This window comes from Platalea leucorodia, assembly GCF_965183815.1.
Source record: "Platalea leucorodia genome assembly, chromosome: 2".
In the NCBI taxonomy this organism is placed as follows: domain Eukaryota; kingdom Metazoa; phylum Chordata; class Aves; order Pelecaniformes; family Threskiornithidae; genus Platalea; species Platalea leucorodia.
This window is the reverse complement of record NC_138824.1, coordinates 104384339-104409688: the sequence shown is the minus strand read 5'-3', so window position 1 is coordinate 104409688 and position 25350 is coordinate 104384339. Positions and strand designations below refer to the sequence as shown.

The 25350-nt window shown below is 40.6% G+C and overlaps 3 protein-coding genes across 8 annotated transcripts in view; 2 read left to right on the top strand and 1 right to left on the bottom strand.

Annotated features, from left to right (window-relative positions):
* JAM2 (junctional adhesion molecule 2) overlaps positions 1-1136 on the top strand; it is a 38378-nt gene extending 37242 nt beyond the window's left edge. For both annotated transcript variants that reach the window (XM_082333167.1, XM_082333168.1), the window contains one exon: positions 394-1136. In XM_082333167.1, coding sequence (XP_082189293.1) covers positions 394-426 — 33 coding nt within the window. In that variant the 3' untranslated portion in view covers positions 427-1136. The remainder of the gene's footprint in view (positions 1-393) is intronic.
* A 462-nt stretch (positions 1137-1598) lies between these two features.
* ATP5PF (ATP synthase peripheral stalk subunit F6) lies at positions 1599-6355 on the bottom strand. 3 transcript variants are annotated; one of them, XM_082335549.1, is made up of 4 exons: positions 6251-6355; positions 5272-5460; positions 3909-4033; positions 1599-1722 (listed from the first exon to the last, which is right to left on the bottom strand). In XM_082335549.1, the coding sequence occupies exons 2-4, from the start codon at positions 5439-5441 to the stop codon at positions 1694-1696; spliced, it is 324 nt and encodes a 107-aa protein (XP_082191675.1). In that variant the 5' UTR covers positions 5442-5460; positions 6251-6355; the 3' UTR covers positions 1599-1693. The 3 variants fall into 3 exon arrangements, with proteins under 3 accessions (XP_082191675.1, XP_082191673.1, XP_082191674.1); XM_082335547.1 differs by lacking the exon at positions 6251-6355 and adding an exon at positions 5979-6041; XM_082335548.1 differs by lacking the exon at positions 6251-6355 and adding an exon at positions 5830-5970.
* Positions 6356-6429: 74 nt separating this feature from the next.
* Positions 6430-25350, top strand: part of GABPA (GA binding protein transcription factor subunit alpha) — a 29041-nt gene continuing 10120 nt past the window's right edge. Inside the window, exons 1-8 of one of the 3 annotated variants that reach the window (XM_082335516.1) lie at positions 6490-6577; positions 7133-7191; positions 11113-11213; positions 12836-12980; positions 13899-13983; positions 19261-19506; positions 23993-24187; positions 24994-25050. In XM_082335516.1, coding sequence (XP_082191642.1) covers positions 11137-11213; positions 12836-12980; positions 13899-13983; positions 19261-19506; positions 23993-24187; positions 24994-25050 — 805 coding nt within the window. In that variant the 5' untranslated portion in view covers positions 6490-6577; positions 7133-7191; positions 11113-11136. Of the gene's footprint in view, positions 6578-7132; positions 7192-11112; positions 11214-12835; positions 12981-13898; positions 13984-18775; positions 18875-19260; positions 19507-23992; positions 24188-24993; positions 25051-25350 lie in introns of those variants that run through there. The other 2 variants (XM_082335515.1, XM_082335517.1) reach the window with 2 other exon arrangements.

Here is a 25350-nt window from a genome sequence, read left to right as displayed (position 1 = left end):
TAACCAAAGCAACAAACTAAAGAGCATAAACTTATTCCTTCACCTAATATGTATATAAGAAACTGAGTGAGGCCAGCTACCTGGTTGCTCTGGGTGGGAAGGAGCGAACTCTGAAAAGCTGTGGTATCTGTTGATCAGTGTTAATGCATTCAAGAATCAGATGCTCACCAGAGCTGATTGAGACTTCCATGTTTTAATAGGTTGTTACTTCTGTTCTGTGTAGCAATGCTGTAGACCTCCCTTTTCCAGAAAAGAGTAAAAGTTAACTAGCAGTGCTTCAGGCATGCTTCTTTTCAATCTCCATGCCTTAGTTTCTTCTGAAATGTACACTAAAAGTTAATCTGGTTAAAATCCTTGAACTATCACTTATGTAACTTTCTTTGCTTCATTTAGGATTTCAAGCATACCAAGTCCTTTGTTATTTAGAAGATTTCAGCCTCTGTGAGGGACATCAAATGACTACTTGTTATACAAAAGTATCAAAGGGATCTTTTGACCTCTACTCTGTAAATATTGTTTCCACGTACTACATGCTGAAAATAGAAACTGCCCATGTTTAGATCTAGTCAACCTGTCTGTGATTGCTTTTTTAAAAAAAACAAAACCCAAAAAAACTTAACTTAAAGATAGAACTAAATTGAATATACAAGTCAACTTGTGTGAAGACTTCTTATTTTGTCCATGTATACATGCAGCAATACAGGATTCACTCTTACAGCTTGGAACAATCTATTCAAATAACTTTGAAAAGTTATTAAAGTTCTGAAACCTTTAAGTTTAGTAACTTTTGAAAAGTCATTAAACCACTACTTCTACTACTTATGTCTCCACCACTGTCAAGGGCTCAAACTCTCCTGCAATTCTGACGTGTTAGTACCTTGACATTGTATTAGATTTGCCAAAGCCATCTGTAAGTGCGTAAGTAGTCATGCAGACATAAACTCACTATCCTGACAGAATAAAGCTTCCTGTAATTGAGGCTCAGTGTTTTATTGTATAATATAAAATGCCTACAGCTTCTCTCCCACAAGGAAGTATCTCTCTCTCTCTGTAGACTGCCTATGTAATTTCACTCTGAAGAAAAATCACGCTAGTACAACTCAAGCTGTAGTATCTGGACCCTAACTGTTGAAGTGTCACAAATAAATAATTCCTCAGAACCTGAAGTGTTCGTGTCAATAGTTCAGTTACTGAAATTTGAATCTCACAACCTCATTCACAGGTTTCAGTTGCTTGTGTAAGAGTAACACTTCATCATTTGTGTGTTCATTGATGCAGTGTAAAATTAGTGTATTTGTGCCTATGGTTTTGGCTGTGCAGGTCCATCACTACCATAGCGCTTTGCTACAGATTTAAGGTTTGTGGGGTTTTTTTTCTGCAGCAGCTTTTTGGATGTAACAAACTCAGAAAAAACACATAGTTCCTTCTTGGTGTTATCATTATCAGTGTTATAACTTCTCGGTACTAAAATGTAGCTTGGCAAAGGAATTTTGCAGCTAACATCATTAGAAACACTACCCAGATGCCTCAGTCACTTAAAGAGCTCACGATCGTAGCTAACTGTGCTCACCATAAAGAACTTATTCACACTTCTGAAATCAAACTGAAACACTGCATTTATTAAGTTACAACTGGTGCCATGTTCAGCAACTCCATTGATGTACACTGCTGTTTGCTGTACAACCTGCAGAGATCACTTTGGAGTCTCCTCAAAGTTGGGCTCTAAAGGAGGAAGGGGAGAGAGAAAAAAAATCATATTAGTCTCTTTTTGTTCCAGCCTCAAACACCACAATTCATCTGTTATTCAAAGGAAAGTAAAGACTAAGTTGGCAAGCTAAAGCAAGCTCTTGTACCTTGCAGTCTACACCATCGCTTACTTTGTATCAAGGTATGATTAGTTGTGGGCAGCACTAAAGAATAAACTACGCTGGAGAGAGGTCTTTTCCACCTTGGAGGAGTTATGCATAAGGTTTAAGACACACACGCACCTTAGTAACATTCTGCCATAACAGCTTTTAGCAACACCTGGGGTAGAGGAGAAAGCAGCAGAGAAACTGAAGTCATCAACCAGAATGTTACTGGACACAACGCTGGTATTTCCCACACAGCTCTGATATAAGAACAAGTAACCAAGCTCTTCTTTCCTCTTGATTAGTATCTTATAGCTGATTAAGAGAATGGAGCGCACAGTTTCAACTCCACTCAGCAAAAGATATTCTCCACATACAAACACTGAGGAAGGAGTTCTTGATGTCAAAGGTACCAACTCGGAAGGGTCAGAGCTTTTGACAGGTGGGCTGTTAACGCCTGTTCTCCTTGCTACAGAGCCTGAGAGGTAAGGCTCAGCTTATCATAATCTTCACTAAGACAAAAAATCAAGTATCTAACCACTTAGTCTTGAAAACTTGTTGAAATTAGATTAAGGATAGGCAACAGTGGTAAAAAAAACATGGTCTCACAAATTTTGCTTCATTATGAAAAAAATCCTACACTTTAATATGTATTGTTTCACATATTACATAGAAATAAAACTGAATATAAAGAAACCACATCCCTAAAACTGGGGGAAAAAAGAGAAACACCACAGATCCTACTTTACAGATGATCCGTTTCATTTGCACCGGTAACAATCTGACACTAAATTCTTCCTTAATCCAACTGAAATACCACCAAAACCCAAAACATTTTTAGGTGTGTTTCTAGCCTAAATTAGAATTTCCAGTTATTCTGATCAGAATTACAAGTCACTGACTATGGTGGCTTGACCTTGGCTGGCTGCCAGATGCCCACCAAGCCTCACGCTCCCTCGCTCTTACGCTCCCTCTCTCCCTCCCGCCCCAGGAGGGCTGACGACAGAGACAGCGTTTTTCACCCTTTTTTAAATATCTTGTCACAGAGGCACCACCGGCATCGCTGGCTGGCTCAGCTGTGTCCTGCAGTGCGCCCATTTTGGAGCCAGATGGAACTGGCTCTGCCTGATGTGTGGACACCCCCTGGCCTCTCCCGACAGAGGCCACCCCTGCAGCCCCCCGCTACCAAAACCTTGCTGCGTAAACCAAATACACTGGCACGTTGAAAAGATCGCTGAATCCCAGCTACCAGCTGCTTATGAGAAAGACAGCTTACCCCTCACAAAACCTGACGTTAGCTAAAACTGCAGGTAAGCAATGAAGACGTCGAGCTGTACTTACATACGCAAGCAAAAGAAACAAAGAACTATAGAAACGAGCCTGTCTGTAAAAAAATTAAGTTGCCTTTATGTCCTAAGGCAGACAGACTGTGCAGTTTCTTTGCGTTCTTGATAAACCAGTTGTCACAAGCATTCTTCTTGTCGTAATCAATCTGAGTAATACGGAAACATGCTAACACAAACTAAAAGCAGTTAAACAGAAGTCATATCCAAATAACTGAAGAAAAAAGTTTAATATAATTTAGTCACAAAGTGATAAGTAACAAAGTTAAGTTCTGTGTTCATTTTCTGAAACCACCAACTTCCCAGATGAGTTTACAATATTTACAAATTGCAGTTTGGATGACATAGACAACTCATTTTCAAATTATAGTCTGCTGACCTCTTTGGGAGGATGAGAAAAAAATATAAAAACAGGCCCTGTGCTATTTCTATTTGGGCTATTTGTTTAGGATCTGTGAAGGGTAATTAAGACAGCCTGATCTGACTGCAAGTTTTGTTAAGCATCAGTATAAATAAGTCCACATCTCTACTGGAAAAGGCAAATAATCAATAAAAGGAGTCAGATGTGAACTGTGCGAAAGTAAGGAGATTCACTGAAGGCATCTTACATGAAATTAATGGTCCAAACAAGAACTAAATGGGAATTAGTTAAGAAAACCGGTCACTGAACATGTTCTTACTTGCAATTAGAAATTCAGTAAGTTTGTTAACTCACCCTCAAATTTAAATTCTGGAAACTTGGTTAGATCTCCCTCACCATACGCCCGCTGAAGTCTAGCAAGGGATTCATTCATCTCCTTCTGAAACTCAGGGCCGGCATCCACAGGCCCTCCAGCTTGCCTAAAAAACATCAGAAGTTCTTATTAACAGTTCAGTTCTGAAATTTCATGCAGAAGTCCTACATTTTCAGGGCCACTGACGAATTAAAAACCTTTTTGACAACAAACTAAAGTAAACCTTTTAAAATACTTCCAAAAGTCAAGATATGACACCCCTTAGGGCCTACTTACCTTACACATAGACAAAGTTCTCAGGGTAAAGTACAGGCTTTCTACTATCAATGATGAAAATCCAAGCTACGGAGGTGGCCTTTTGAGACATAAAACTACACTGAGTATCCAGGCTTCCAGGGCTCTTCGTTTCACTTGTTCCAGGTGTGATTCCTAACAAAATTGTGATTTGTACCTCTGCTATTTCTGAGTTAGCAATCTTGGTTAGCAAACCTTAACTGTTCTTGTGAAGAGAACATGTTTTGAACACTAAACAAGCAAAAAACCCCAAGAGACAGGGCACCTTGCATTCATATAGATTCAAACAGGAATTTCTTGGGATACAAATATAAAATAATTAAAATAGTAACTCTTTAGATTACCGATGTTGTACCAACACAAATATCACTTATGATTGGTAAAGCCACCAAAAATATACTTGCCTACACAGGCTAGTTTGTAGGTGCGGAAACACACATCTTCCTCCAGTAGAACTAAGAAGTGGCTTGTTGCCTTCCCAAAAATAAATTACACAGAATTACTATAGTTTTAGATTCCCGTTAAGTAGTTCATTCAAACATTATTAGAATCAAAGATTCCATCTGAATGAACTGCTTATTAACTTAAGATGTTTAATGAATCAGCCTCACAGTTCTATTAATTCTCAATTGCTTTTGGAGTCTATTTCCATTCAGCTTCTGGAAACAAGACTGAAGAATAGCTATTTTCCCCAGACAAAAAAAAGGGCATTTTTTTTTCCCTCCCTATTTACAGGGCACATAGATGAGTTAAAATTAACATATTAGTATGTTCACATAGTGTGCAAAAAAAATTAATTGAGTGCCTTAACTCCCCAAGAAGAATAATATCAGCTTTACTTTTTTTTTTTTAAAGGGGAAAAAATGGACATTTTCTGTCAAGTATGCCAGAACAAGCCTTCTCACTCGTGACACTATCAAGAAGTTTGGCAGGAAAGCATACCTTAAGTATTTAGACACCAACCTACAAAGCTAGCATATTTTAGCATTTGTCAAAACCAACATTTTTCCCCCTTTTGCCATCAGCCTTAAAATAATTTCCTTTACTTACTTGCTCTTTGTATTGTATTCTCTGATCTTGTCCACGAAGAGCTTCTGAACTGGATCGAGCTCTTTTGTCTTATTAAAGACAATAGCAGAAAGCCCTATGTTTCTGCGCAAGTGAACAGAAACAGCAGAGCGAAAAATGGAAGAAAGTCGCAGAATCTGATGCAGAATCATGATGACACTAATGTTTCAGCTAAAAAACAAAACAAAACAAAAAAGCCAAAACAGAAACGCAGAATTAGTTGGACTCTTTCTGGAATGTAAATGTATAAAGAAGCAAAAAATTTAGTTCAGAAATGAGCTTTAAACCAGCAAGAATGTTTACACCAGCATGCGAGCTGGGGTGAGAGCTCAAGCAGCCGCTGAACCCAAAGGGCACCGCGCCACCGAGCAGGCTGCCGCACGTCCCCTTCGACTGCGCGCCGCGACCGACTTTGCTCGCCCCACCACCGAGACAAACGGGGAATTTCAGGCTGTGCCTTGTTTAAAGTTACAATTTTAACCCAGTCAAAGCCAGCAACAGCATCGACCGCCGGCCCCCCCGCCTCTGTCTTCATCTCACCCGCCCCGGGAACCCCCCCGCAGGCGGCGGGGCCGGGAGGCTCCGTTAGCCCCCGGGCCCGGATGCCCCAAGCGCAAACCGACGGAGGAGGAGCCGCCTCCCCGGCGCCCACGGCCGCCGCGGGGCCGCCCCGGCCCAGCTCCAGTCACCTTGGGAGAGCCGCCGCCGCCGCCGACCCGGGCCCGCCCCGCCCCCCGCGCAATGCACGCCGGGAAGCCGCCCCATCCCGCCCCATCCCATCCCATCCCATCCCATCCCATCCCGTCCCGTCCCTGCGGCCCGGTGCCGCCACAGCGCTGAGCCGCGCGGCCGCGCCCACGGGCCCCCCGGGGCGGCGGCGCCCGCCCCACCGCACGGCCCCGCTCAGCGGCCAAGCCGGGGGGAGAGGGAGCGCGGAAAAAGCCCCCGCCGCAACCGTTACCACCGGAAGTAGGCGAGACGCTTCCGGGTGAGGGGAAACGGTTGGGCGTGAGAGGCGCCGCCGGCCCCGCCCCCCGCCCGCGGATTGGCGGCGCGCGGGGGCCGCCGGGAGGTGTAGTTCCCGCCCCTGCGCGGGGGGTGGCGGTGTCGGCGCGCCCTCCCCGCCCGGGCCCGCGCTGGGCCGCGCTGCCCAATCCCGAGCGCGCGACGGCCTCCTCAGGGCGGCGGCGGCGGGACCCGCTGGAGCTGCGAGGGCCGCGGCCGGCGGGAGGTGTCGTGCGGCCGCTCCGCTCGGGGCCGGGGCGGCGGCGGGCGGCGGCGGCAGCGGGTGAGCGCGGCGCGGCCTGGCCTCTCGGCCCGGCCCGGCCCGTGTTTTGTTTCCGTTTCTCCCCGGCGCCGCGAGTCTCATTTCCGTTTCGGGTTCAAACAACGACGAGGCGCCGCGGGGAGGAGGAGGGGGGGAGCGGGCGGGGTGGCGGGGGGAGAACCGGGGCCTGCGGGGAGGAGCGGCCTCGCCCGGCCGCGGGGCTGCGCCGGCCCGGCTGCGGCGCCGCCTGCCCGCCCGCGGGAGGGCCCGTGCGGCGGCGGCCCCGCGGCCGGAGGAGCGGGCTGGGGCGCCCCGTCCCGAGGGGCCTCGGCGCCTCCGGCTCAGGTCGCCGCCAGCGGGAGATGGAGCTGGCGGCCGCCGGCTGCGGCGGGGCGCGGGGAAGGGCCCCTCGGGCACCGCGGCGGAGCTGGCGCGGCGGAGGCGGGAGGAGGGTGAAGGCCTCCCGCCGCAGGTCCCGCGGTCGCGGCCGGGGGCGAGTCGGGCAGCCCGGACCGAGCTCCGTGAGTCCTCTCCGGGGCGTCAGAACTTATCTCCGCTTGTAAAAACTCATTTTAGGTGAAAACGTAAGAGGGTATTTGGCATCTTACATCGCTTGCTTCCTGGTGTTCGGCCAGGTACGTGCTGCACAACCACTGCTCCCAGTTAGGATTTATTTTCTAACTTCTGACTGTTGATAAGGAAGAAAAACGCTTGAAATCTGGCATGACTCCATCCCGTTTAGTGGCCCACTGCCTTTTTCTTACATCCCAACTGGCTGATAACTTGCAAAAGCTGATCTGTTGTTGATAGGTTGTCTGTGTTGGTATTTACCAGTTTGAATCATAAGAGGGATGGGTGGTACCAAATGTGCCACGAACAGCTGAACCCACCAGAGCATCTCGGGAGCACAAATATCGCCAGTGATTGGGCTTCAGTATCACTGATGATGCATATGGGCTCCACTAGTTGCCCCCACTTCACAACTGCTTGGTAGGATAACAAATGCTAATTCTAGTAGTAGAGTTTTTGCCCCTATCATGATGGGCTTGTTACTTGCTTACTTCCTTGTGTTCCAGGGAAAAGAAAAGATAGATCTTAACAGAACAATGGGGTTTCTCCTCTGGCTGCAAATGCCAAACAGTGAAAGATACTGGCGTTGCACTGGGCTGTTGTGCAGGGGAAAAAAGGCTCTGTTAACAGGTGCCTTCTCTTACGTTAGTGAAGGTCTGTGTCAGGCATTATGGTTAGAGTCCTTGGATAACAGGTGAGTCTTAGGGCTTTTTAGGTTGAAGGAAAAATAAAAACAAACAAAAATTGGTAGGCTGTAACTTCCACAAATCAAGCACAGTTTTATGTGTTCCTCCAAACAAATGATGCTGTTGTGGTATTCTTACCACACTGACCCTCCTAGCAAACCAGGCTGTTTGAGTTCTCTCGTTTCTCAGCATCCTTCAGGGAAGGCTCAGGAAGCTTAGTCCCATCTGAACCTATGTACGCTTTCAATCTCTGCATCATCCTGTAGCAACAAATTTTGCTAGACTTGGTGTGAAATGTTTGTATCATCAGGAGTCTCTCTATTCTAGCATAGGAAAGAGTGAATAATTTTCCCTATTAGGTGTCTCTGAACTGTTAATGACTTTACATGTTTTCATAATGTTATTCTACCTCTTTCCACCCGTCATCTCCCTTGCTTGCATCTGTGCTCAATGGAACCATCTTTCTTCCTCTTTCTGTACCTGCTCTCTGTGCCTGTGTTCCCCTCTCCTACCTCCCCAGGGCAACCAGAAATGTAGTAGAGCCTGCAAGATGCAACCACAAACCGCCTTTGAAGAGTGAGTGAACAGTTATTAGTCCAGCTGCCAATTTGGAGTCCAATCCATAAGGACTTCAAAATGTCTAACCTCATTCTATACAGTTGCTGTGCTGTTATAATATTTACTCACTGTGCATCACTTTGCATTTACCAATATTGAATATTTTCTGCCAGAAATCATACAAGATGGTAAGTTCTTTCTGCAGGTCTGCACAGTTTTCTCAATAAATAACTTATGAATATGTCAAGGAAAAGAAATCCTAACCTAACCCCTTTTGTGACCTTACTGGTAAACTCCCTTCCTCACAAAAAAACGATAACTTATTCTTGTTGTTTTGGGTTTTTAATCTGATTGCTAACGTAGGAAAGAATTTCCCCGTTTTATGGTACCACCTAGCTTCTTTGGGAGTTTTCAGTAAGGGACTTTGCTCAAACCTTAATTTCAAAAAATGTTTTAACAGTCAGCCAGATCAGCTGTAACCATGCAGGTATCAGTTCTTTCAGATATTTAATTAAGCTTGTCTGCATTCTTCAGAAGTGGTGTTTCATTCTTCCTCATTTATCATGAAGATGATATACAAGATAAAGTGATGCAGAAATGGGACTCCAAGGGCTCTGTTCAGTGGATGCTACCACTCCAGTTCAACGGACCCTATGCTGGCAGTTAGGGGATTTTCATGGAGCCAGATCTGTGAGCAGAACAGATTCTGGTTTTACTTCTGATGGTGAGGTATTAATGAGGTGCTGTTGACTTCCTGTCCAGCCCTGGTAGCTTCTTACAGATTGATATCACATGCAGCACTTGATTTCTTCAAAACTAATTTTACATAATAGTTTTTGAAGGAGATAATGAGTAGTTTGAATTTCTTTAAACCTTTTCTGTAATAACTGTACAAATTAGTTGGTTAGTATTCCCTTTGAGAAGTTCTAAAGTTTAATAAGTTCCCTTATTAACTTGCCTTTAATAAATTCTCTTGCTAACAGTTGGGTTTGGGATAGAGTAGTCCCTGGGAAAGAATGATTCCAGGATGGAAACCTTGCTAATCTCTTCTGTTGTGGATATTTAAATAGTAGTATCATTTGCTTTTTCTACTGTGATTTTTTTTTCCTCTGTACTGCTACTTCCTACTCCTTTTCCTATGAGTTGGTGGTGTTATTTATTGTAAACTGTTAATATAGTTTGGCCCAGTTCTTCATTATATGTATTTCATACTTATGATGTACGGGATGGTTAGCGAAGCATGATAATATTATACAAACGATGTCTTTACAGACCAAAGGCTGTAATTCTTTCTTTCCCCCTTAAGTTCCAAGAGACGCCAGTATTCTACAGGGCGTGAAAATCTGCAGTGTCAATGAGAGTATCGTCACACAATAGCTTTCCTTTTAATTGCTAACATACTGCATTAGTTTGGGACTTAACAAGATGCATTCATTATGCATGTATCATCACGTGATCACCCATGAGAGGGATGGGTGGAAAGATGGGATGGTCAATAAACACTTTATTGTTGAGTTTATTTACCTATGAGAAAATCATGGATCTTCTGTCTAGCTTCCTATTGCAGCATTTTGTATAGCTTTCCAGCCTTGCTAGGAAGGTAGTATGTAGCTGAATCTAGACAGCAAAATGCGCATAACTTTTTCAAAGAATTTTCAGAAGTTCTTTGCAACGAGCTACTAAAAGCTGTAGCTGGCCCATAACAAAAACATTCAGTAAATTTGGATGCCTCCAAGAAAATCAGGCTTTGGGCTCTGTGCTAATATCCATTTATAGTCCTGGATTTGCCCCTAGAGCATTTGTTTGAGAAACAGGTATTGTCATCATTGGGTTGGGGTAATCCCCGGTATCAGTACAGGCTGGGGGATGAAGGGATTGTGTGCAGCCCTGCCGAGAAGGACTTGGGGGTACTGACAGATGAAAAGCCGGACATGAGCCAGCAATGTGCTCTTGCAGCCCAGAAAGCCAACTGTATCCTGGGCTGCATCAAAAGAAGCATGGCCAGCAGGTGGAGGGAGGTGATTCTGCCCGTCTACTCTGCTCTGGTGGGACCCCACCTGGAGTGCTGCATCCAGCTCTGGGGTCCTCAGTACAAGAAGGACATGGACCTGTTGGAGAGGGTCCAGAGGAGGGCCACAGAGATGATCAGAGGGATGGAGCACCTCTCTTATGAGGAAAGGCTGAAAGAGCTGGGGTTGTTCAGCCTGGAGAAGAGAAGGCTGTGGGGAGACCTTATTGTGGCCTTCCAGTACTTAAAGGGGGCTTATAAGAAAGATGGGGACAGACTTTTTCGCAGGGCCAGTAGCAATAGGACAAGGGGCAATGGTTTTAAACTAAAAGAGGGTAGATTCAGACTGGACATAAGGAAGAAATTTTTTACAATGAGGGTAGTGAAACACTGGAACAGGTTGCCCAGAGAGGTGGTAGATGCCTCATCCTTGGAAACATTCAAGGCCAGGCTGGCTGGGGCTCTGAGCAACCTGCTCTAGTTGTAGATGTCCCTGGCAATTGCAGGGGAGATGGGCTAGATGACCTTTAAAGGTCCGTTCCATCTCAAAGCATTCTATGATTCTATGATCTATTTTGTGGAATCTGTATTAGCATTTGGCTTTATTTTTTATACGAATTCTTGTCTTTAAAAAGCTATCCTGGTGTTTGGTTTAAAAAAGTTCAGTATGACACAACCCATCGTATAGTTTTGTTGGTCTGTGACTTACAAAAAAATTTCTTTTCTGTTCATAGCTCTGTTCTTAAGACATTGTAGCCATGACTAAGAGAGAGGCAGAGGAGCTGATAGAAATAGAAATTGATGGAACTGAGAAGCAGGAATGCACTGAAGAAAGGTATGTACTGTCTTTGCTTTTTGGGGTCCTACGGCTGCAATTCATTTATTTATTTGTTTTCTTTAATTGGTTTCAGATTTGTGGCTGCCCACACTAAGTTTGGTTATTCAGATTTATTATTGGGTATTGTGTAATGATTCAGAGATGGCCATGGTTATGAAATAAGCACAAGTATTTTCTAGCTAGGCGAAAGAAGTAGCTTTAAAGTGGCAGAACTAACTGGCTCAGTATGACCTCCGTAATCCCGCTGTTGATTGTTTCCACAGTTTTTCAACTTTCTTGCTGGATATGAAGTTCTTAGTTTTGCTTGTGGTCTCTTCAGTTTTTCTGTTTCTTACCTAATTAAATGGTGGTTTTCTTGAGGTGGAGCTGTAGCTGCTATAGGAAACCGGTATAGTGCTATCATGTTCTTCAGTCTTAATCGCTTAAATCCCAAACTGTTTTGTTTATCTTTTGCTATGTTCTTAGTAGTTGTCTTCCCCTACTTTCATGTCTGTAGGAATATGTCTACGTGTACATGCTGCAAACCTTTCAGCTTCAGTGTATCCCTCTGTAATTGAGATGAACCTTTCAGTTTCTTCAGTCCGTTGCTTAACAGTTATACAGGGTCATTTGTTTTTAACAGAGCCGAAATGATGTTCTGTATCTATTGACTATATTGTTGTTAGGGCCATTGAAACTGCAAATACCGAAGTCTGATATCCTTTGACTTAATTACCTCAACCTGGTTTTTTCTTCCTAATGCTTCCCTCCTAATTTTTACAACTGCTTTTGAAAGCACAGAGAGGCAGTTAATGTGTTGGATAGAAATAGCTGAGGCTGGTAGGTGATCTGCTCCTTAAGTACCTGTTTTGGAGAACTGATTCAAAACCACTTATTAATTTCTTCTTATTCTGAGCTCCTTGTATATTTTTGCTGCTTACAAACTGACTATGTATACTTTGTGATTTCCTTCTGTGTAAATGCAGAGAGACCAACGGTCTAAGGTCATTGTTAAGACACGAGTCCCATAACACTGATGTTTCTGAATGCCTATGCCAATACTGTCATCATTTTAGTGCAGGACAAGCATGATATGTGACTAATGTTTCCTTCAAGGCTCCATGTTACTGTAGTTCCTTCTGGTTCTCTCTTGTAAGCGTTAAGTTTATCCTTGTGCTGACTGGTGAAAAGACGTGGACAATTACTCTGTATGAGGGTGGATGTTTTTTCTTTCTTTTTTCCCTGTCTGTTAAGTTTCTGTGTTTGTTTTTAACTGGAATGTCTTTTAAATACAGTCTAGGCAAGGCAAATAGAATTAGTTTACTCTACGTGCAAGTTAATAATGCATAATATACTAATCATGACTTAATCTCTTGAAAACAGTGATCTGAAAATAATCTTGGTATTTAACCTAGCTTTTTAATGGTGACAGGGTAAAAGAAGAGTTACAGAACTGTAAAATCAATGGGACCAGATTTAGTTATTCACTCTACTCAAGCTAAGAGTTTTTCTGTGTGGTATTAAGATTTCAGAATCAGTATTACCTTTTACGTAGTTTACTTCTAACTTTTTTTAAGTTTTCCTATACCTACTATGTTAACATGTAGGTAATGATTTGTTGTATTAATTTGGTATTTAAGCATTGTTGAGCAAACCTACACCACAGCAGAATTTGTGAGTCAAGCTATTGACATCAATGAACCAATTGGAAATCTTAAGAAGTTGCTGGAACCCAGACTGCAGTGTTCCTTGGATGCACATGAAATTTGCCTGCAAGATATCCAGGTAAATTGAAAGGCTATGAAAGATTTAACCTCTTAATGGAGAAGCGTTTTACATACTTTGCCTTTCTTCCATTGTTCATGGAATTCATGCTTCATTTGGTATATTAATTACAATTAAGAGTTTAATTTTATGTCAGGTTCATTATCATCAGACCATTTAATACGTACACACTAATGCAGTGTGAATAAAATAAAAATATTTTGGGGTTCTTGGTGTGAGGGTAAGAAAGCAAAAATTTACCACCTTGCAAGTGAAAGAAAAATGAGGGCAACAACAGTACTATCTTCTCTTGAGGTAGCCCACATCATTTGTTGCTGCCTGAACTTCTGTGACTAATCTTGTTTTGAATCTGAATAAAGCGAGAAGGTATTTATACTATTCAGGTGCATAGGTAGCAAAACATTACTCAAGAAATTACACACACACACACACACACACTATTTTTATGGGCATCGCCACGTGTTAGACAGTGTAACTGTTTCGCATGGTGTTTAGGTGCATGTTTTATTTGTAGTTATAATCAGACATCTGTGGCTTCTCCAGAAACAACAGGGAGAATACTGCTTTAAAGACAAGAATTTTTATGAAGGTGTTAAAAACTGAGAAAAGGAACTGTAGATACTTTTCACAAAGTGAAGGTACTTCCAGGTATTGCATTGCTTTTTTTTAGGTTAAAAAATGTCCCTGTAAGTGAAACTACCTTAAAGGGAACAGGGTGGCGAGTTTCAAATTCCGATCAAATTCTTTGTGTCATGTACTCTGTCTATGTAGTACTAAAAACATTTGCATGCTTCTTCAGAAAATTTGCTGCAGACACTAAGTGTTTCTGAAGTTTAAAGGAGAATAAGTTTCTTATAACTGTGAGACTAATACATATTTTTAATTTTTTTTTTTTTTTTTTTTTTTTCTTTTATCAAGCTGGACCCAGATCGAAGCCTTTTTGATCAAGGAGTAAAAACAGATGGAACAGTGCAACTCAGTGTGCAAGTAATATCTAGGCAAGGTAAGCAGTTATGTTTGTCTGTTCTACAGACAAATTAATATTGTAGGAGTGCTTGTGAGCAAACCTAATCCCCTAGTATTTCTAGCTGTAAAATTGAGAAAATCACTGAATGGTCACATAGCTTAAGAATGTCTCTTTCATTGTGTACTGTGGTTATAAGTAGTAGTAATTAAAACAAATGTCATGAATTGATGCTATTTGACATGTTTTTTATAGTAACTTCATATCAATTTCTAAGTAAAAAAAAAAACCCAACGACAAAAAAACCCACAACAAAACCAAACCCCAAACAAATCTCAGTCAAATAGTGACAGTTACAGTATGAGGCTTAATTCATTAAGGGTGAGTAGTTACTCATACCAGACCAAGTATCTAAGCAGACAAAAGATTTTTGTCTAAATAGGTGACAATTTCATCTTTGTGAGGTGAGTGAGCTTGTGTGCTCTGCGAACAATTCGATTATGAGAGTATATGTAGCTGCCTGAAAATTGGTATGAAAGGCTGGGATCACTATCTATTGTCTCTTTTCTTCGGATGAGAAGTCAGAGTAAACCATTGTGACAGAGGAGCATTAACCAGGTGGGTAGGGATTTGTTGATGCGTAGTTTTTATTTGCTTGCAGTATCAGGTATGACAGGATTTCGCCTTGTCGAGTCCTCAGGAATTAGTAGCTTCATTGTTTTGCTTTTTGTCCTGTTGTTCTCCTTTGCCCCCTCCATATGTCTTGAGTGGAAGGACTGCCACCACTCACTGAAGACAATGTTCGTGTTGGGCTCTGGGAACAGCTACAGATGTTTGTTGCCTTATTTTCAAACAAACAGTGACAACAAGTTTCTACTGGAGTAGGGTATCTTTGATTATCAGTTTTGAGTTATGTCAGCAAAGCAGATTAGCAAAATTTGGGGAGCACGTTTTGTTTTCTTGTGGCTTCAGTGTCAATTAGACAGAAGAAAGCCTTTCTGGTTTGTATTAACAGTGTTGAGACTGATGATTTGCATTTAATGCTGAGTGTCAGGTGACTAGTGCTAGGTTGAATCCTCAGCTCCCTGTATGTAATGGGGATTGAACTACCTTTCTGGTTTTAAAAATAGGGTAGAAATATCCTTCAGGGAACTAGAATAACTGGTCTTAATTCATGCCCAGTAACTTGTAGTATGCAGTGCTCAGACTTCCATTTTCAAAAGGATGCAAGTGATAAGTATCTTTACTATTATCTTCTATTTTCTTCCTGTGTTTTTTTTTTTTTCTTCAGTAATGTAAAACTGAGGTGCATGACCATATAGCACAAGGAGCTGCCTTTCCCCCCCCCAAAAGAAACACCTGAGTATTAAGTACTTTTGTATAAGTTTGGAACGATCCTCAGTGTTGTTTTTCAGACCATGATACTTGACACTTAAGCAACTCATAAGAAACCTGTTGAAGGCAAGTAAAATATGGCAGGACAGAATATCACAAAACAAACAGCGTGGATATAAATAATAAAAGGAAGATATTTGGATCACTAACACGGAAATGGACTTGTTACTCTGACTGTAGTTTCCCTTTGAGCCAGAGGGAAAAAACAGCTTCTTATGCCATCCACATATTTTTCTTGTATGGAAGAGGTATTGAAAGATTCTTGATTTACTTATTTTTATTTTTTCCCAAACTGTATAATACATAGAATTGTATAATATATAGAATATAGCTAGCGGTAATCAGTGATGCTAATCCTTGTGATGGATTGGACTCCTTTATTTCTTAAGAGAAAAGCTGTTATGTCAGTTCAAGTGTTCTATCAAATTTTGATTAGCCATCTGAAATTCAAAGGAGTAAACACCAGCTGAAATATAGTCCATTGTAGTTCTTTTATAGCATTTCATACAAAGATATCTTAATATAAGTTACAACAGAAAAATATCAGTACTGTTTATTCTTTTTACTAGAAAGATGATTCTGTCACTCCACCTTGCCTTAACTCCTTTCTTCTGGTTTGAAGAATGGAGATGTGACTTTCCTGCCATTGTGAGAACAGCAATTTTGAATGCAGCCCTGTTCTGTACCGCTCTGAACTAAGCCTCTCGCAAGTCTATGGAGATCTGAGTAACTGCGTTGCATCGTATGTCAAAGAATTTGAAAAAAGCTTTAATTTTGAAGACCTCCATAGCAAATATTTTGGTGGTATTTTGTTGGGTTTGGTTTTGTTTTTGTTAATCCAGACACAAGTTATATCTGATCAAGGCTTTCTCCTGCCTGTCTGACTATAGATAGTATCAGGTTAACGTTTTGCCATCCTTAAGCTGTTAAGGTTGAGCAATGAGGTTTTTTTTCTTGAGATATGATACAATGGATTCTGACCCTATCTTTAGTTGCTTGCCCTTTTTTTTTTTTTTTAAAAAAAAAAAAAAAAAAAAAAGTGGGTAGGGGTGGAGGGAAGATAAACTTTTCAGGTTGTAAATTCCGGTGCTGGGTGTATGGCATAGGTTGAAATCTTTTTTGGGAAAACTTCAGAGGTGGAAGATCTGGCTGGCAGTCTGTCACCTGAAGGAATGTTTTCTTGCTTTTTCTACTTCCTTAATCAACAGAGTAGAGGCAAGCTTGAATGGAAGATGAACTGTTGGAGACAGAGATACTAGTATGAGAGCAGCGATCTCTGACAGTCAGATTTGAGCAATAGGAGGAGAGAGACCTATATTATGGAGGTGGACAATGTAATTTTTGCTTTCTATTTCTTGTTTGCAAAGTATACAAACAGGTAGTCCAGTTAACCTGCCATTCAAGTCGTTCACATACTGCATACACAACCTTAAAGGAGTCAAGGCTGTGTTTGTGAATGAAAGTGTCTATAGCTGCTGTTTGTGTTGAGCTCAGTTCTGTCTGTAATGCACACCCAAAGCACACGTGCAAGATTAGCGTTTTCCCAAACAGATGCTGTTCCACCTACTTTTAAATGCTTGACTGACATCAGAGGTTAGTGTCTAGCTGCTTTGAGAATTTCTGAGCATGTGTATGTAGCTGTACTATATAGATACTTATACGGATTTTGGACTAAGTGGTGGTTAAGCACAAAAGGTTCTTTGGATTTAGGTAGCTGAAGTCTGAGTCCTGTTTTAAGTGTGTAACTCGTCGTTTGACTGTGGTTTCTAAACTGTTTTTTGCAATAACTATTTTTAGTGTGTAAAGGAACAATTCGTAAGTGTAATGAAACATACTGATTTAGATTAAAGGTGCAGTTTGACTAATGTCCTGTCTCTGGCTGTGGTTAATACTAGACATTTCAAGGAAAAAAAAACAAAACAAAAAAAAACCATGTCAGCCTGTAGGTCAGTCTTAACCCTAGTATATTCTCTGGCTTCAGACAATTGGCAGTGAAGGAGCTTGTACTGGCAACATCTGGACATGTCCCAGTAGCTAATATCCTTGAATTTTTGTACTTTTTGTACCAGTTTATACTTCTGGGGTGTGTGACATTGTCACATTGTGTTCCACAACTTACGTGCTGTCCAAGGAAGACTGGACATCTGTTTTCTTACGCAGTAGGTAAAGGGAGAGATGTGAGAAGAGATGCAGACAAACCCAGTGAATTAATGTTGATCTAACGTTGCAGCAGGTCAGGTGGCAGACTGTTACTTCACAACATTTTTACTTATAAGCTGATTCCTCTACAGAGACTCATCACTTTGATCTCCATGTTTGCACTATGGATAAAGCAGTAGATTCACAGTTCTTCTGACATGTTGTTATTTGACAGATAGTGAATTATTTTGTTGAGCAATAGTGAACTGATCCTCTCTAGAAGCTTTTTTCTTTACTTTCTTTTTTTTTAAGATCAAAAATAGAATCTTAACCCTTAGTGTTTTCCCTTACCCATTTCTATCTGACTTTAAAACAAGCCTGTGCTGCACATTTTAATCTTAGATGGCCTAGCTAAAACACTTACTCGCCTAAGTAAGGGACTTATTTGCTTTTTCTTCATGTTTGCTTCTTCATCTAATCAACCACTTACTGGTTGTCTACATGTATTGTTACTTCCTTAATTTCATATTGCTGCATGTTGTACTTACAGTCTTTATAGTGTTCCCTTTCTAATATTTTTCTCAAGCTGAATTCCTTTTAAAGTCTAGAGGAATACTTGTCTGAAAAAGACTTGGTTTGTTCTTACTTGTACTACAGGTAAGTACTCCATTTGTTTTCCCTTATAAACTGTGAACGGCTTGTGGTTTTAGCTTTTAAGACCGTCGCCTACAGAACCTACCATCTCACATTGAGCTGTAACATAGATTAGACAGGAGGGACTCAAGGTAGTATCTTACGGCACAAGATACTGAAGTTATTCTGGCCACGTGATATTCTGCGAATCCTACTTTCAACTGCCTAACCCTAGTCAAGGTTTTCCAAGTCATAATAAAAGGGAATTTTACAGATTTTTTTTTTTTTTAATGTGCAAATATGTTTGATAAAAATGTCTTAAAGAAGTGTGGTTGTTAGTTGTTATTATAATGGAAATTATATGTCACAAAAACTGAAAGCATTTCTTTCTGTTTAGCATATTATAATGACAAGAACCATCTTCTGTACAATGTCAGAAATTTGGTGAGGCACCAGTTGGACAAAATACCTTCTCAGAAGATGACGGAGTAGCATTAGTGAATGTGTTCTTTATTGCTGCAGAATAGATACAGACATATCTTCCAACTCCGTGTTGTAATATCTTAAATGACAGACATAAAACCAAAATAGCTGATGAATCTTAAAACACAAAGAATTTTCTAGTTTTCTTTTAACTTGCTGTTGAACACACTGCTTCTTGCAGGGTACTGAAAGAAAATGTTAACTCCTGTGTGTAGACTGCAGAGATATCAGGGAAACACTGTAAAAGCTGAAAGAAATGCCTCGTGGTTGGGAGAAAGAGGTGGATGCTTGTTCTGTTTTTCTGGGGTTTGCTTTCTTTTTCTTTGGTTCAATATATTTCTTACGGACCAAAGTACTCATTCTTTATGCCCACATGCTGAACATTCTGTTCAAGATATGTGAAATGGATCACCTAAATAGAACAAGAAGCTGTAATACTGGAGGAGGAAAGAGGGACAGCTTTCTATTTGCCGTATTAAAGTATATACTGTATAATAGAACATGTTGTTGTAATTTAGGACACTTGCAGAAATTTGATGATGCTTTTGTGTCATGCTTCTTTCCTAAGTATGCTAACACCTATTAATCAGAAAGCTTTAAAACAATATTTTTGTCATATTTGCATTGCTGTCTTTTAAGTTTTGTGTGTGTTCTTTCTATACCTAGGGATAGAGCCCAAGTTAAACATCCTTGAAATCGTGAAGCCTGTGGAGACTGTGGAGGTAGTGATTGATCCAGATGCTCATCATGCAGAGGCTGAAGCTCACCTTGTTGAGGAAGCTCAAGTGATAACCTTGGATGGAACGAAACATATTACAACAATTTCAGATGAAACCTCTGAACAAGTGACGCGATGGGCTGCAGCGTTGGAAGGCTACCGAAAGGAGCAGGAGCGCCTTGGAATACCCTACGGTAATAACATATCACTCTGTGTGTGTGTGTGTGTGCTCATGTGTGTTCAGGTAGGGGCTGGGTTCTTTTGTTCATTTGGTGTTTCTTTTGTTCGATTGGTGTTTTTTCATAAATGATAATTCATTTTGGTTATATAATTAAAGTGCTCCAATACCTCAGAGAAGGCTTCTCATGGTATGGGTAAGTACAATGCGAATATCTGCATAAGAGAAGTAGAACCAACGCTTGTAATAGTTTTATTAAAATAGTGCTTTTTGCCCCATAACCTTCATGTCATTGCAGTTTTTAGAAAGCAGTTTTCTTTTTCCTCCCCTTCTTAAAAATGTGTATGTTCGTGATAAAGCTCTTTTTCATGTATGTCTGAATTTGAACTAGACTCAGTACTTGGTGGGGGTTGCCTCTAAAGATACTGAAACAAATTGTTCATGGGTTGTAGGGTGCCAAGTATGGTGTTAAATCAGATTTTGCATAGAAAGCCATGCTTGACTTTAACATACTGGAAAAAGATGATTTAGATCTGAATATAAGTATTCCAGTAGGTCGTCATCTCTTTTGAATTAATGTTGTTACTTAGCAGGCTGCTAATTTAATGTTAGCTTAGAAGCACCATCTCTGAATGCCTGCTTGGGATTCAACTGAAACTGTGGGTTTTAGATCTACATCATGTTCAGGAGATTATCCAGCTGAGTTGCTTGTTGTGACTTGCAGAAATGTACTGTCAAGGCATAATCAGCACATGAAGCTGTAGTATCTAAGTAGACCTGCAAAATGAATATATTTGGCAAGTGGGATATTTGGAAGTGTTTAAGAATTCCAGTGAAGTCACAGGTCTTTGCAGGACATGTAGCTTGCCAATATTTTGAGTGTATTTTTGATAACTAAAGCAATGGCTTTTTCGTGCCCTTTTGTTGTTCTCATTGGCAAGCACTTCCAAAATAGTTTTCATCATGCTATGTCTGTTGATAATCAGGGATTTGACACAACATATTTGAAAAAAAAAAAAAAAAAAAGTGAGGCGTTATCAGAAGCAGACTGATATTTTTGAGCATGCTCTCCCATTAATATAAGAAAAAAATAAAACCATGTTGTTGTTATGTTGAATAATGTTGTTAATAAACTTCAATAATGTTGTTGCTTTAAGAAAACCCTATAGCCCACAATTGTGACTTTTAAAGTTTAATGTCTTTTGTGTCATGGGAGTGCAGATTTTCCAGGAAAATCATACTAGTTCATTATGGCAGAGATCTCTGTATTAAGAATAATAGTGTTCTCTTGATATCAGAAAAATGTGCTAAACTGCCTCCATAGAAATAATAACATTTAAAATGTTATCTGAGTTGATGTTGCAGTGGCTTGGGTTGAAATAAGGCACCACGAAGTTCTATGTTAGGATGCTGTTGGAAGTTTCTGAGAATAAAGAATGTTCTTAAGGTTCTTATGTAGTCCCCCAAAAAAGCCTTCTCCCCCCACCCATTTATAAATATATCTCTTAAAAAATAGAAAAAGAGGCCAGTTTCCTTCAAAGAGTTGTGAGGCTTGGTTCTGTGAAGTTCTCTGAAATTATGCATCTGAAATTATTCCTTGAATCTTTTCAAAAGGCAGGGTATGTTGATATTAAAAGTCAAGTCCAGTCAGTTAATAATCATCATCCAGAAATGTAGTGGTTCAGTATCTTCATCCTTACAGGTTTCTCTGTTTTGCTGCAAATGGAATATTAGCTTTTAGCAGGTCTTTAAAATGTTGTGGCTTTCCCTTTGTGTTATGTTTTGGTGAGTTTTACTAGAGATTACAAATCCTTAGCTGTTAAAGGTATTTCTGCTAACAGAATCCAAACATTTTGTACCATTGCAAAGGTCCCTAGGAAGAAGGCAGATATTAATTGTATGAGAAATAAAGCCAGAAAAGGGAGCAGTAGAAAGCTTGGAAACCATGGAACTGGTTAGAGAAAGCAATGATTCATGTTACCTTGCAGATTATGTTCTCTCAATGAGAACAAACTACCAGCTTTTTGATGAAAATTGACTGCTGATAACATTTTGAAGACCAAAACCCTTTTGGTGTGGCTTTTCCCAAAGAGTTACGTTGCATGGTTTTTGGTAGCATCAGTGAAAAATGATGCAATGTTACTGTCCTTTATGAAGCAAAATGGAATTTGTGGCTCCTAGATAATGTTTATAGACTTAGAAAGCTTTGCTTTCTTTAATTCTTAAAATAAAAACTTTTCAAGGTCGACATCTGTTTGGGGTATCATAATTTAAAAATACGTAATTGTTCTGCTCCTGTTTTTTGCCCTTGCAACAGGGAAAGTAAATATCCCTGGTTTAGTTTCTGTTTCCAGTTTGTACTCATTGATATGTTTTAATGTATTTCATACAATGTTAACAAATTTTGAAGATGATACTTAGATTTACCCATCCTCTTTTTAGCTTATTCACACTGATACTGCCTGAAACAGACTTTTTATGTTAAAATGTCTTGAGTCAACAAATCATGTATTGCATATATCTTCAGTTGATTATTTATTACCATTTCTATATGTTCCTCTGCTGTGTGAGTTGCCTGTACTTTTGTGTGTTTGGTACTGGCATTTAAAAGATGTGCATGTTGTGTTCTGTTGAAATGTCAAACAGGTGTCCCAAAACTTGATGCTGTGGCTTGTTTGATTCAAATGCAGGCATACATTGGGTCCTATTGTATCAAATCTTGTTTTAATGGTTTATTTAATGTGGTCTTTCTAGATGCAGTGTATTACACTTACTGTTTTATATTTTTATATATATATATATATAGTTCATTTTCATTAGCCCACCTATGTGGTGGGTTGATCCCAGCTGGCAGGTGAGCCTCCACCCAGTCACTTGCTCACTTCCCCTCCAGAGGTGTGGGGGAAAGAATCAAAAGGGCCAAAGCGAGTTAGAAAGAAAAAATCATGGGTCAAGATAAAGACAATTTAATAAGCTTTCCTGGCTGCATCCCCTCCAAGTTTCTTGTGCGCCCCCAGCCTACTCGCTGGGGTGGCCGAGTGAGAAACAGAGAAGGCCTTGTGTCGGAGTCTGACCAGGTTCTTTTAGATATTCCATGTGTGGAGGGTGTAATGGTTAATATCAAATTTACTTGAAGATGGTGGATGTTACATGGGATTTCTGATTTAGCAGAGTGATACAAATTATACTAAAAACACAATACAAAGGGAAGTTACACTTAGAAAAATACAGCAATTGCAATACACTGTTCAATCACAATACCAGTGTGATTCCCATTACTGGTCTCTGCATTATGCTCACCATCATGATGCTGGGTGCCCCCAGTTGCCAGGAAGGAATACATGGGTTGAAACCAGCCCAAGCTCGTTGCTCTCTTCAGAATTCTTTTGCTAGTTGTCTAGTTTGTGTACTCTGTGTTGGGCTGAGCAATATATTCACTCCCCACGTGCTGGTCTGGCTGACTTGGGGAGACTTTTATGCCACCAGTTGATCCACTCAGCTGTTGATAGCTGTTTATCTAAAACAAGGGCCACCCTCTGCCTCCTTTTGGTTGAGATAAAGTCAGCTGCTTTGCATTATTCTCTGAGCTGCATGGGCACTTCATCCTTGCCCATCTCCTCTGAGCCTTCTTCCATTGTAGGGGAGTCACGTTCCACCCCTAGGGCTTCAGTCAGTCACACCTTGACTCTGCAAGCACTGCTCAGCAGTAGCTAAAACATCAGTGTGTTACCAACACTGCTTTGGTCACCAACCTAAAACACAGAGCCATACGGGCTGCTATAAAGAAAATTAACTTCATCCTAGCCAAACCCAGTATGAGGGTGATTTTAAATAGTTTAGAAACTGGGATAATGTGAATGAGTTTAGAATGTAATATTTCATCATAATCACGTGCTGATCAACATATTTGAGGAAGAGCATCCTGGTGTCAGAGAAACTACTTTTTTGAAACGAAAGACCTATGGAAAAAGAAAAATAATTATTTTCTGTGTTTGAGAAGTGTCGGGTGTAGTTCTGATGTAAAAGTTTTTGCTAAAGAAAATCCCTTTTTTGCCCTTTCCATCTCTCCACCAAGCAACACCACTCCATCAGCATTTTAAGAGGAGTCAACTTTCCATCCAGTCAGATTTGGTCACGATAACTATACTTATTGATGTTAGGTATTTTCTTTTATGGAAGTTATTATATAATTGAAAACATACTATTATTGGACTTTAACTGAATAGCAGCACTGACTGGGCTAGAAGCAGGCCCTTTTTTAAAAATAAATCAATAAATAGATAACAAGAACCCCCTAAATAAAGTTTTTTAAAAGGCCTTCAGAAAAGGTCATACAAAAAAAATGAACTGTGGGTTACGTTTATTTGAATGCTGTGTATCAGTAGCCCCTTGTACTTCATTCTTGTTGTCAGTTACAGTGAGGACTAGCTCTGTACCCTCAGTGAGGAGGAACCTTGCAGTATATGATGGGATGATTTGCAGTTTTGTCTCTCTTTTCCCAGACCCGGTGCAGTGGTCGACAGACCAGGTGCTCCACTGGGTGGTGTGGGTGATGAAGGAGTTCAGCATGACTGACATTGACATCAATGCGCTCAGCATTCCCGGGCGGGAGCTCTGCAGCCTCAGTCAAGAAGACTTTTTCCAGCGTGTCCCGCGGGGAGAAATCCTCTGGAGCCATTTGGAGCTTCTTCGAAAGTGTATGGGAGATTTTTCTGTAACTGATTTTACTTATTCCCCCCTTCTCCTTTTTTTTTTTTTCCCCATTCTTTAAAGATGAAACAATTGCGAGCAGTTGTTTTTCCTCTATTTAATATTGGCAGTAAAAATGAGGGCATCAATACGAGATAACAGGAGGTATTAGTGAGAATGTCTGCAGTTATGAAACACGTCTGCATACTAAACGCTGTTTGCCTGCCTTTCATCAAACTTCATAACTAATAGGGAGGAAGTAGTGACTGATGATTCCTCCTTTGTTTCAATAAAGATTTTTAGTTTGTGCATCTCCTGAATTTGACAGTTTTATAATTAAATATTGATTGTGAGTTATTTAATGTACATCTCTGTGTCATACAGAAATGAAGATTATTAAGCATAGGCAGTGAAATCCTTAGATTGTACACCACACAACTGATAAGTGATGCACTGTATGTGTATAATACAATAATTTATATGTGCATTTCAGATTTACCATGCCTGGATGTAACTTAGCAGACTAAAAACTATTTCCATCTTCGTTTACATGATGTAGCTAAAGGTTTTAGGGCATGGAGAATGCATAAGATACCTTGAAATTCACCCTGTACATCCTTACTTCTAACAATGGAATGACAGATGTTAAATGTCTCTACTCATAAGACCATGAGCTATGCATGTGTCTTGCAAACTGATACCAAATTTTGGCTTTTTTCCTCTATGAAATATGAAAGTTTTTGATCTTCAGGTGACTTGAAATTTGTGGGTTAAATAAAAACTGACTTTTTTTTTTTTTTTCCCCAATTTGCAGATGTGTTGGCTAGCCAGGAACACTCTGGAGAAATAGCAACTGTTACTATTGATCAGCGTAAGTGCTTCTGCCAGCAGTTAATTCACACAATTAACTGTGTGCAAGTTTAGCACTCTGCTTCGGTTCAGCGCTATAATAGTACAACATCTAGAAAATCAATCGAGAGAGTAGTTTTCCTTGGTGAGGGGAGGAGGGCATACTTTAAACTTCAAAGCAAAATGTTGAGTTTCTCGATGTTTTGTTCTTGGCTGGAAGGTCGTGTATGACCTGAACTATGAAAGTTTCTAACCTTTATTTTGGATGGTGGGTTTTCCACTCTCTTGAAATAAGTTGTCTAGGATACATAGTTGAGATCTT